Here is a 13427-nt window from a genome sequence, read left to right as displayed (position 1 = left end):
ACCCTTTCACAGTGGTCCTCCTTATTGATGCACAACTCACGTGTGTATTGTGAAGTTTATCTAAAAATTGCATCTTGTTAATTAGAATATTCTGGCTATGTGGACAGCGTACATGCCTTTAGCGTTGGAGATCAGAGCCGGAGTGAGTTCATGTGGTTCGGACTCCTGGTTGAGATATAGGTCCACATCTCATATGGCCTCGCTGCTGAAAGGAACGCTAAATCCAAAATTAAATTAATTACAATAACAACAGAGCCAGTTTTTTCTCTTTTACTGTTAAATCCCGCATCTGTTAATTGTTCTGTAGATTAACCATAAATTATGGTTTAAAATACCCTTTTAGGTGGGTCCCTGACATGAAATGGATGAAAAAGGTTGTGCCAAATAAAATCGTAGTATGACGATTCGTTTGGTTAATGTTTATTTTAACAGGGCTTCATATACATATTTCTGCATACAAGTCCGGCTTATAAGCAATGTTTGTAAATGACATATAATGAATGAAGATTTGTTTTATAGGAACAACTAAAAAGAAAAGTAACCTTACTTGTTTGTTTCATTCCTACGATATTTACGTGCTTAATACTTTAATTTGAAGCCAAACCCAACTCCTGAATAAATACTCAAATGACTTCTTTGCATTGGTTAATTGTTGTCTACACACCCGAGTTATATTTGACATTTACAAATTTTCGGTATCCTGTCAAAATGATATTTCTGGTAAATTGGCTACGAATAACATATAATATAAATGTGAATAAGTTTATCTTATTAATTGTATCTTAATTCTCTGCGTACATTATGTAATGTTTACCTTATCTACAAATCTATGAAAAAAAAAACTTATTCTACGTGTATATATTTTGACGTAAAATCAAAACTATGCATATTCTGTTTAATACATACATTTGCCTTTGAATTAAGCTTGCCTGTCCTCGTAAGGACTTGAGAATAAAAGCGTTCCAAGTTTCCAGACATCTCGGATTTCAATTCGTTTTGTTTTTCACTGTTCTAGTTTCTCAAAACTCTTCTGCTGCGCCATTTTACATTATCGATTTCAGTAATCGAGTTCATACAATATATCGAGACACACTAAACTCACAAATTTAAGATTACCTCGCTCCGTACACTTTGGACATTATATCGTACCAAACTTCGCAAAAATTGCCGAGCGTAACGCAACAGAAAACATGCAGGACCTTATGCAGAGCCGTTTTGACGTATGATTAGCGTCATACAAAAGCCTGATTACTGCAAGAAACATTGTGCCTTATGCAGAGTCGTTCTTAAGCGTGATTAATGCCATACTAAAGAATTCGAGTAAGATGTTTTCTGCAGTAGTCAAACCTTTCGTATGACGCTAATCACACGTTAAAACGACTCTGCATAAGGCCCATTATGTTAGTTAAACTCTTTAGTATGGCACTAATCACGTGCCGTTCTATTAAGGTCTGCAAAAATCAACTATAACTGAATATATTTGTATATGTGATTGTTTATTTCTATACTTTCTTCAAAGATTTTGCCAAGAATCTACAGTCCTTGTTCTATGCAGATTAGCAACTACCTTTTACACCCATGCAATAACACACACACACACACACACACACACACACACACAAAAAAAAAAAACTTCAGTATTACTCTGGTTGCGGAATCTGAAAAGAAGATTAATAATACATTGGTTGAATTGAGGAAAAGTTGAGAATATGGAATAAAACTTCGTAAACGATAGAAAGACGATTGGACCGATTAAAAAGAAAAACAATGGTGTTTTGAACGAAGAGATCGATATCAAAAATTGAAGTAGAAGAGGAGAAAGTAGAGAACAGATGTCTCATTTTTGGTATTTGGGTAGTATTATTAATGAAACCATAAAGTGCGAATCTGAAATACAAAGATAGGAAAGGCAAAAGAATCAGTTAGGGAAAGAAAAAGTATATTTCGTGTATCGGTCCCGGGTTCGATTCCCGGTGGGGGAACTCGGTCGAAAAAGTGTACAACGCTTTTTCAGGCCAGCCACCCTGAATGAGGTTTTCCTGGGTTTTCCTCATCCACACGAGGCAAATGCCGGGATGGTACCTAACTTTTAGGTCCCAGGCCGTTTCCTTCCTTCCCTAATCCTTTCTTCCTTCCCTTTCCCTGGATAGTGTACTCGCCGAGGGATGTCATCCCTCAAAAATGTGACGCGCTAAATGGTCTTAGCTGTCGACAGCCCAGAAATCTAAATCTTAATCTTAATCTATTTCGTGTATTCATAAAATGTGTGGAGTACACTATGGAGTAGAAATATGGACACTACACAAAAGTGAATAAATAAGATTGGATACTTACTTACTTACTCTATGGCCTATGCAATCCGAAGGTTCAATGCCGCGTTCACAAAAGCTCTCCACTGACTTCTATCCTTAGCCAACTGGATCCAGTTTCTACTTTGTATTCCTATTTCTGAGAGATTCATTTAATATTGTCCTCCCACCTGCGTCTAGAGGCTTTTCCGATTGGTCTTCCAGTTAAGACTGAAAACGTTCCTACTTTCTTTCATTCTGGCTACATAACCTGCATAACCTAGATTTGATGACCCTAACAACGTTGGGTAAACTGTATAAATTATGTAGTTCCTCGTTATGAAAATTCTGCCATTCCCATTTCCGTTCCTCTTGGGTCCAAATATTGGTCTCAGGATCTTGTTCTCAAATATTTTCAGTCAATGTTCTTCCTTCAGAATAAGCGTCCACGTTTCGCAACCATACAGAATAAGTCATGATTATCTTTTCATATATTTTAAGCTTCAAATTCCTTGACAGAATTCGCGATAACAAGAGAATTTGAAGTAAATAATAACACGAATTCCCTGCTTTTAGTCGATATTTAATTTCTTCATGAATATGGTTTTCGTCTGTTAATATTAATCCTAGATATTTGAAAGTATCCACTTTACAAAAAGTAGGCTATTATTTGATATTTTAACGCATCCATAATTCGCCGTATTACGATCCCAACAAACTTCCACGTATTTAGTTTTCTCTGCATTTACTTCTAACTACATATCCCTGTAAGCGTTTAATAAGACCTCTGTATTTCTTTCTATTGTTATCCTACCATCCCCTATTAAATTTACATCATCAGCATACGCCATAACCTGGTGAATATCATTCAACTTTGACTCTGGTTGCTATCTTGGATTTTCCTTAGAATACTCCAGGACAAAATTGAATAATAATGGTGACAACGCGTCTCCTTGTTTCAGGCTGTTCTCGACGTGGAAGCTCGTGGACAAAAATTTTCCTACCTGGACTTTACTTTGGGATTCATTTAAACATGTCTTAATTAATCTAATTAGTTTTTTTTTTTTTTTTTTTTTGGTATTCCAAATTCTGTAAGAATGTTGTACGATGTTTCTCTCCTAACTGAGTCGTAAGCCTTTCTAAAATCAATAAATAATTTATGTACCAGTGTATCATATTCCCATTTGTTTTCGAGTCTTTAGTCAGTATATTGGCAGCTAACCTCTATATCTAGAGGCCTTCTCCTCGATCCGCAACCTGAGGACGCGCCATGTCGTGGTGACAGGAATCCACATGACACAGAATAAGACTGAATACTTTCGAAATATGGATGAATAGAGAAAATTAGTTATATTGAACAGAAAAAAATTAGGAACTGTTATTGGGTGAGGAAAGAACAATTTTAGATGTAATTATAAAGTAGAAGAGAAACTGGTGGTGGGGCATTGGCTAAGAAGAAACTGAATGATGAAGGACGTAACAGAAGATACAGTAGAAAGAAGAAACGGGAAGTATATACAATTGACCAAGAGTACAAAGAAAACTGCTAAGTGAAGACTAAGAGGTTAGCTGTAGACCATTGTGTGTGGAAGCTTCTGTTTGCGGCAAGTGACCTGCCAATAATGACAGAATATATGATGATGATGATCCTAGTAATTGGCTAACTGAAAACTGTGGTGCATGGAAGCTTCTCCGTTTGCTGCATATACTTGAATCGCTTGTAGGGCCTATTTCTAAAACAAAAAGTTTGATAAGAATCCTTGCTACTCGACCAGAAGCACTATTATCTATTTCCAGGAGTATTTCTCAAAATTACTAGTTTTGTAATACTAGCGTGAAACTTTAAAAAATCTTGACAAATTAGAGCAAATAACATTATTATTTAGAAATCACTTTTATTATTCTGGTGTTCGTGCTTCATGTTGAGGAATATATTCGTAGCGTTTTATGTTTTATTTTGTATTACTACGATTTGTTTGCTGTTTGATGAAGTGCTTGATATTCATTCGAAAGAACACTCTTTCAGCTCTACAAAACTGTGCTAATCATTGTTTAATCTCTTTGGGGGCCTGCGAGCCCCACGAGCTGACGGAGAAGAACACAGAGAATTGCCTTTTAATTGCTTCTGAACATCTTGCTCGCAACCGAGCAACACGTGGACATATGGAACGTTTTTTTGTACCGAATCGTAGCGGGAGATGAGAAATGGCGCCTATACGTTAATCTGAAACAAAGAAAAGACTGGGTGGCTTCAGATGATACGCCGAAGCCGAGAGTCAAGCAAAACCTCCACCCAAAAAATACCATGATCTGCGTTTGGTGGGACTGGCAGGGTATATTGTATTGGGGGATGCTCGAGAACAGGATAGTCAAAAATGAACTTTATATTGCCCAACTGCGCCACGTAAATGAGGCAGTCCAACTGAAGAGATCCGATCGACAAGGCAAAACGACAACGCCATGCCCCATGTTGCACAAGTCGTCAAAGTCGCACTCGAAGAGCTCGAGTGGGAGGTTCTTCAGCATCCGCCATACTCTCCGGATCTAGTGCCAACCAATTACTACTTTTTACGCTCAATGTCGAACCAAGTTAGGGGCGTTACCTTCAACGACGAAGAGGACCTGAAAAAAAAAGGTTGAACAACTTCTTCGACACCAGGCCGGGCGATTTTTGGCAGAACGAAATCGACGAATTGGTCGAGAGGTAAGAGCAGGTCGTAAACAGCATCAGAAAATACATTCTTGATTAACGCATTGTTATAATTATTGGGTTTTGTTCCAATAAAACTCTTGAATAAAAACGTTACGGACTTATCCCTCAACCCAATATATTAGAAGACTATCAGCTTTGAGAATTAAGACTTTGGACATTGTTCGTCAGTTTTTTGTTGATAAAGAAACCCAACACCACTGGTCTTGTCACATTCAGATCTTCTGTAGTAAGATATGCGTCTACTCTTCAATTCAATTAGTTTTCATTTTACTTCGCTTAATCTAATAATATCCTAGTTGATCTTCTGTAGTTCTTCTTTCAAGTCCTGAATTTTGACTCTGGTGAGATAACTCTTGTATTATATCTAGCCATGGTCACTTGTAAGTGGCAACCTAGTTGATAATTATACGAATTCTTGGCACCCTCTGCCTGGATGTGATTCTGAACGTTGCCTTGGCCAGTCACAATTCGGCCTCCAGAGAATTAGGGCCTTGCTTATGGGCGTTATGGCCAACCGTACATTGGTCAGAGGGCAGAACAGCCGAGGCAAGCGATACTGTGAGCAGCGTAACCAATTCTCGTATCCCATATTCACTGGAGCACGTGCTAGATAAAGATTCACGTGAAGGTGATTCAGACACACGGTCCATGCACTCATCCTTCTCTCTCTCCTCATCCTCTCCTGCCTTCCTGGCTGTCTCAGTTTAGCTGGCCGGCCTTATTGTAACCTGTTATAATTGGAGGTATTTGGTCAAAGTCATCATGCTGGCCAGGTATGTGGCGATAGCCTTCCCTATCTGCCCTCCTATCATTAATGAAACCTTTAAGTTTCGCCCTATAAATGCAGTTTCAAGTCTGTACTACTCGAATTTACAAATAGAACATTAAGCGACTAGCCCGGCTGGTTCCACACATCTTCGGCTGATTCTCAAAATATAATGAAAAATATGGAGAAACATATTTTTTAAATGTGGTGGAGATAGTAAATTCACCCTTGTCACACTTCAACACAAAGTAGTATGATAATTGGGAAGTTGCGTCCAACCCGCATCAAAATTAAATAATTTTGACGAATTATTGAGGAAAATTATTTTCTTATACTTTTTAAACAATAATTTTTCGAAATTTAGGGGAACATATCTCCTTTTGCCAGCTTATACTTAGCCGATTTCACACACAACCAATGGAGATGATCGGAATGTTCTGAACAAAATATACATTATATTTTTTCACAATCGAATAATTTTTACGTTGTTTATACTGGAAAATTGTATTTTAATCAATATGGGCAAACTTACAACGTGGGGGGGAATTTTATCCCCTTATTCTTACTAGACTGCAACCCCAAACAATGGGATTACTTCTAAGTTTTATTAAAATCGGATAAGTTTTGCAAAAGCTTTTGTGGAGCAGGGGAATGGACAGGCAAACAAAAGCCGATCGAGCCGAATGGTAAAAGCTTTGCTATACTTGCTTCAATAAGTTCTTGTCAGAATTTTCAGTGTTGGAGAACTATCGAATTACGAGATACGGTACCGAACTGTTGTCAAAAAAGTCATAAGTATAAAATGGTCAACACTCTAGACAAAATCGAACTAAAACCCGACTGGCCAGAATATTTGGTAAACTGTAACGTTACAGATTTTTAAGTTTACAGTTAAGGATGTTAATTTATAATTAAGATTTAAAATACATTTTTGTAAAGGTAGAAAAAATATATTTGACACTTGTGCTGAATACAGAAGCAGAATAGTAAGAAACAATTAGTTCTTCAGTGCAATCGTTAATCCATCTCCTATATTCAACATGGATATTGTAATTCTGGAATCGTTCTTCAGTTTATCATTAAGTTCCTTTGTGAAATTAGTCCTCTCGTCTGTTGAATCCGGATCAATTACAGTTCCTCGCCACAACACATTGTCGAATGAAATAATTCCACCTGGACGAAGCAGCTGCAGACATCTTTCATAGTAATTGTAGTAGTTTTCTTTATCTGTAAGTAGTAATAATCAAAAATTTAATTATGGCCTGCTAATACTTGCAACAATCCGTTATGATTATCTTATGTTTTTATTAGTCAACATTTAAACATCACTTTCCTCAAGAACATCCAGAAAGACCAATTGCTCTCCCTGAGGTTGAGATCTATATATACGAGGAGCATCAAAAGTTCCCGAAATGTTATAGTTCTGGCATTTGTGATGCAACCACAATGAATCTTGTGTAATACAGTCTTTAGGTTGCATAATTATAAATTTCACATGTGTGAACATCAGAACAGGCAGTATACGAGTAATGTAGCTGAACGAAAGACTGTGTGGTGATCAGTTGGTGCAATTTCACAGATCGCGCATAGCACAAACATTAAGTTCATGTGCAAATTGAGGGAAATATGCTTTAAAGACATTGATAACCTTAAAAACAGAGTAGCACCATCAAATGTTTGGCTATTCCTAACAGTGGCAGCGCTACAGGGGAACGAGAAAAGGTGACCGCCACCCCAGTATTTTTTTCGCCCCCATTTTTCTTGAAAGCAAAACAAATGTGGTTGCCTCGCAACCCCAAAAATTTTCTCGCCTCCCCTCTTGCCTCTCTACTATTATGAGTAGTGTTTCTTCTAGACATGGTTTTGGGGGGCATTGACCCCCCGGAGCTCTGAGAGTGCCCCACACCGAACGAGACCAAAATAATACGTCTATAATACAATAATAAATAAAATAGTACCAGTAGTGGCCCCTTCTCGGAATACCACGTGTGCCCCCCCGGAACATTTTTTTCTGAAAGAACGACTGATTACGAGCCTAGCGCCGCCACTGCTTCCTAATGCTAAAATGAAACTTTTCCGTTTCGCCACCGTAGAAGAGATGAAAACCAAAGCGAAACCTGAACTTCGGAAGATACCAAAAGAAGACTTTCATCCGTGTTACCAGCAATCGCAGCATCGCTGAAACAAGTGTGAGTGTGTTCCGAAAGTGCTTTCTTCGAAGGCGATTAAGTAAATATCGTATGTACTTATATTGTGGTAATAAAGAACTACAACGAAATTCCGGTTACTTTTTGACTCCCCCTCGTATTTGATTAAAAGGATACTATAGAGGATGCACCAGAAGATGTCCCTGACGTTTCTTATCACGTGCGGAGGGAAAATACAGTCCTACTTCAGTGCTAGTATTACCAACCAAGATCACTGTTTTACACCATTAAGAAAACCGCTATTACAGATGTACCGAAAAAGGCTTGACACGTGAATAGTGGCAACGCAGTTGGAGCTGTCAGAGATAATCTCTTGATGCCTTCTTTATAATAACGAAAATCATGACAATCTACTTACTTCAAAGCAAAATCTGAAATGACACTTGATTCGGATACGTCACAAAGTCACAATCTAAAAACATAATCACTAATAATGTTGATAACACATGCAGTATCTCATAGTCATCAATAATACACTTGAACTGTTCGTTTTATTATGCTCTAAATTCAAAAAATACTATGTGAACAAAGACTCGGGTTCTATTATCGATGGCCCTTGTTTAAACTATTACAGTGGCTGGATCCCAGCTTAAACTGTAGGTACACGTATCATGTAACCTTCGTGCTGGAAAAGACGCTAAACCACAACCATTTCTTAACGACTTCAAAAAAAGAGGTTCTCTGATTGTCTTTGTGTATGATTGTATATTTTTTATGTTCATATGTATGTATAGCTGTATGCGCTTATCTCGGGAACCATTGATCATATTATTATGTAAAACATTTATGTACATAATAATAATAATAATAATAATAATAATAATAATAATAATAATAATAATAATAATAATAATAATAATAATAATAATAATAATAATAATATATGTACAATAAAATTCTTTAAAATATTGTCCTCTTGAGTCGAAACATCTTTGCCAGCGAGATTTCCAATCCGCGAAGGCATCCTGGAAGGTCTCTTCAGGAAATGCGTTCGAAGTGGACGAAGACATATCACAAGCTGTTTTCACGTCGTCAATTGTTCTTCTTCTGGTGAAGGGACACCGAGATGTACCATTGGGCACTTTGTCTCTTCGTTTCGAGGTCGTACTGGAATATCCACGTTTTATCACCCGTGATAACATTGTCCAAAAAAGTGATAATCATTTTAATACATTTCCAAAACGTCCTGACAAATTTCCACTCGGTGAGATTTTTTGTCGTCGGTCAACATTCTTGGGACAGACTTTGCTCACACTTTTCTCATGTGCACTCGTGAGTCACAATCTCGTGGACGATAGTTTTTGGAATATTTAACTTGCCAGCTATTAAACTAATACTCATTCGACAGTCTGTTTGCAAAAGTTCTTTCATATGAGTCACACTTCGTCGTTTGAGGATGCTGACGGGCTTCCAGAAAGGGCTCCGTCGTCGACCTCTTCATGGTCTTCCAAAATCGCCTTGTGCCATGTGTAGACTTGCCTTTATGATAAACACTCATCCTCGAAGGCCTGTTGAACCACTGGGAAAGTTTCCGCTACTGATTTGCCGAGTTTCGCAGAAAACTTGATCGTATATGTTTGTTCCAATGAGCGCTGCACCGCAACTTGTACAAGAGCCGAAACAGAGGTTCACGAAATTGCCCGTCCTTCATCTCCGAGAGCTCGGAGACAACTGAGCAAAAACTCGTTCGGTAGTTGACTTACATCTCCATCGATCCCAGCGAATAGAGCGCGCTCCAACTTACAGTCATGATATTAGTTTCCGAATAGACCTTGTGTTTCCAAGGAAGTTTTATACAAATAAAAAAAAATGTAATGACAAATTAATTTAAAAATAAAATAATTCCGTCAATGTTTGAGAAAAGCATATCCTAAAATATGCTGCAAACAGAAATTCAACAAAGTAAAGTTGTTTGCATACAAGTAAGGGATAAAAACAGCCAAGATTATCCGAATGATTTAACATAGTAATGGATGTTTAGGTTATTGGTGATGTCATGACTGTTTACAAGTCCGATCTTGCTCAACTTTTGCCAAAAAAAAAAAAAAAAAAAAAAAAAAAAATCATGCACTTTTCTGTGATTGGTTACCCACTGCGAGAAGTATCTTGCAAACCGAAATTTCCAGAACTTAAGCGATTGTTTTACTGACTTCTGTGTCTATGTTTCTTGTTTGAAGTGCCAAAATATTCGCAGCCTGCTATAGGGAGTCACGATGACCATTGGTGGAGGCTTACATATGGTTTCAAGAGTTGAACGTTTGATCCCAGGCCATGTGAGTTTGTGAAGAACGACATTGAGAGAGAGAGAGAGACAGAGGAGGAAAAGAGATTCAAATATGGGGATAGAGAGGGATACATTCACGTATGGAAGCATAGAATTGAAGAAACAAGTGATCAGACAGCATTCATATTTTGAGGAAAATTGTGATTTTGTGGAGCATAAGTAACAAAGTTTCTCAATCGAACCTGTGAATATCACATCTGCAGTTGTCGAATTAAGGTGGGAAGTTCTTTTTGAAGCATCAGGTGACGGCGCAAGGAGAGGAAGATCTTAACTTCTTAACCTACTAGTGACGCAAACCATCAGAAAATCATAGGCTTGGAAATCTAGAAAATTGTTACTTTATTTTGAGCTGCGCGAATCATTTATTTAGTCACGAGAGCCACTAGATAAATTTTATATACTAACTAATATACAGCTTGGACCCTTTATTTCACGCTCTTGTAACTTTTACATTAATGGGCAAAAAATGCTAAAATGTAGCATCATGTAAATATCGATAAGGGCACATTGTTTGGTATACTCTGAAACCATCAAGTGAACAGTGTTACCAACTCAACATATAGTTTTATTGTTTTTCAAATGGCACTAAGTCAGGTTATTATGTATTTCAAATATACATGTTAAATGAAAACTCACAGTGTTACATTTATTATTCAGTGTTGCAAACTAAGCACGCTACATTATCACAAATACCCAAATTTTGGCAGCCTCTATAGCAGTAATAGCACAGGTGAGAGAAACGGGTCAACGCAAATCCAAAGTATTTTAGTCGCTAATACTATGATCATGGTATGACGGATTTCGAATGAATAGGTATGAAGTTATAAGAGATTGAAAATGCGACTTTCTTCAAAAGTTTTTATTTCGAAAAACTTCTTAGACAAGTACCTCATCCAATTACACAGATGCTTTTCAATAGATGAGAAAATCATAATATTGTTTACAGCAATTTGATCTCACATTGTTCTGGGGATAGGGTAAAAACTGTTAAAATTTGCTACAATGTTGAAAATTCTGTAATTCCGAGAACTTGTTGTAATTACACTTATTAGAAAGTATTTTTGTAATGCTACAGAAGGAAAAAAACAAAAAAAAAGTTTTAAAAAGTTGCCACAAATACGTCATTTTAAGCAATATATCAAATTACAATATTGTTTTCATATCACCCGAATGGTTTCATATATCAAAGCGGTGTAAACAACTTTGTAATCTTTATGTCTATTGGAAACAATATACGTAATTGGATGTGATACCTATATCAGCACTTTTTCGAAATAAAGTCCTTTGAAAAAGTCAAATTTTCAATTCCCGTCATATAGTTTCTACTTGCTTGAAATACATCATATGATAACCGTAGTATTCCACACTAAGGTACTTTGGATATGCATTATCCGTCAGCCTCACGTGTGTTAATAATGTTGTAGAACCACCCCAACATTTGATTGCTTTTTGATGTTTGTGATACTGTCGCGTCCTACGTTTGCAACACTGCATGATAAGTATGCTATTGTAAGTTTTTGTTTTATATCAGATTTGAAATATATTTATTTTCAAGATGAAAAGATCTATCGGACAGCGGGACTTAAATTTGATCATATTAAATCAACACCCTCATCTATTTGATAATTTTAATGATATGATATATCTGTTCCTACCTACATTTCCGTCCGTATATATATGTACCTAAGTATGTGTCTCCAGAGACAATATTTGTTAATTCGTGCCTTGGTGGTTTAACGTATCAGAAAATTTTACAAACATTGCTTCACAACAGTGAGATGTAACAGGGCCATGGCGCAGGGCGACAAATTTTCTCGGATTAGTTTTTTTTTTTTTTTTTTCAAACTACAATGATGGATATTACAGAAATTTGGTGGCAAATTATTGATACTGAGGAGGCGAAAAATAAAAGCTAAATATGACTCTGGATATATCACTAACATACGGAAAAATTAACGACATATTTTACTCTACCTGCGTCAATAAATGCAAAGTCGTACGTTCCTGCTTCTCCATTCTTGAGCAAGTCATCTAACGTTTCAAGGGCTGGTTTAATTCTTAAGTCAATCTTCTGTGCAACACCTGCTTCTTCCCAATATGGACGGCCTAAAACAAAAATCCATGATCAAAATTGTAATGCATTGAGATATAAGACTTCGACTTTTCAGGTTCAACATGTAAAATTTACAGATAGCATTATAAACAAATATTACATTGATTTAAGTTTAACGTTTCTTTTCAGAACAGATTATATATTAGACGGGACCAACTGATCATACAGGGATACGAACCATACTCTAGGTTGTATTCCAGGCAACTACTCCGATCGGGAATCGAACTCGGGATTATGCGCGCACAAAAAGTGATACTTGAAGTACTATAATCGGACGAAATGACGTTAAATCTCGCTTTAAATGGATTACGAAGACCAAAGAATTTATTAATCTTAACACAATAAATAAATAAAAATAAAAATTTTGCTTCGTAATACACACAATTACTACATTAAAAATATATTAGAGATTTTTTTTCTAAAAAAAATGTTAGTCATCGTCAAAAATAGAAACTCTACAGCAAAAAAAGACGGTGTCAATGAAACTCAATTTTAACACAGACCAACGCTAAGCATGACTACTAGACCACTTAAACGCGTTATTTTAACACCAAGGGTCCGGTGTTGCGGTTAACACAAGCCCTGTATTACCGGTTTGACACAAACCCGGTGTTGTATGGTCTGAAAATACACCGTATAGGCAGCACTCCCGCTTCAAAATTCTGTGTATCAGATAGATGCATTTATACTGTACATTTCACCGTGCACATTGCCTTTCATGCATACCATAAATATCTAAGTAACTTAAATCGAGAATTTGTATTACTTTTCCTTTTTTATCGTGAGCAATTTTCCGCGTACATTTGATATTTATAACAAGTAACGAATAATTTATTATATTATAATTCACACACTATACGAAAATAGTGTATGAATTTTCAGGAGGGAAATGACATGAGCAGAGGTGCTGCCATCTAGTTTCGATGTTCTTACACTTGTTATCGGTGTGTTTCAACCAGCAATAACTTCAAAATGGGGCTCAGCCAAGAACATTTGACACCATATTTGATTACTTTGCATAGATGGTTTTCAATGGATGTGAAGATCACAATGTCG

General features: G+C 36.7%; 2 protein-coding genes across 2 annotated transcripts in view; both read right to left on the bottom strand.

Moving 5' to 3' along the window:
- The window catches only part of LOC145673224 (E3 ubiquitin-protein ligase TRIM23-like), a 37564-nt gene extending 36501 nt beyond the window's left edge, over positions 1-1063 (bottom strand). The window contains exon 1 of the mRNA XM_081742715.1: positions 907-1063. Coding sequence (XP_081598841.1) covers positions 907-978 — 72 coding nt within the window. The 5' untranslated portion in view covers positions 979-1063. The remainder of the gene's footprint in view (positions 1-906) is intronic.
- Positions 1064-6695: 5632 nt separating this feature from the next.
- The window catches only part of LOC145673223 (catechol O-methyltransferase domain-containing protein 1-like), a 48642-nt gene continuing 41910 nt past the window's right edge, over positions 6696-13427 (bottom strand). Inside the window, exons 4-5 of the mRNA XM_081742714.1 lie at positions 12233-12364; positions 6696-6994 (exon numbers count right to left, since the gene is read on the bottom strand). Coding sequence (XP_081598840.1) covers positions 6765-6994; positions 12233-12364 — 362 coding nt within the window. The 3' untranslated portion in view covers positions 6696-6764. The remainder of the gene's footprint in view (positions 6995-12232; positions 12365-13427) is intronic.

Source organism: Thermobia domestica, chromosome 16 (assembly GCF_964235325.1).
Source record: "Thermobia domestica chromosome 16, izTheDome1.hap1.1, whole genome shotgun sequence".
Taxonomy (NCBI): domain Eukaryota; kingdom Metazoa; phylum Arthropoda; class Insecta; order Zygentoma; family Lepismatidae; genus Thermobia; species Thermobia domestica.
This window is presented reverse-complemented; position numbering and strand designations above follow the sequence as displayed.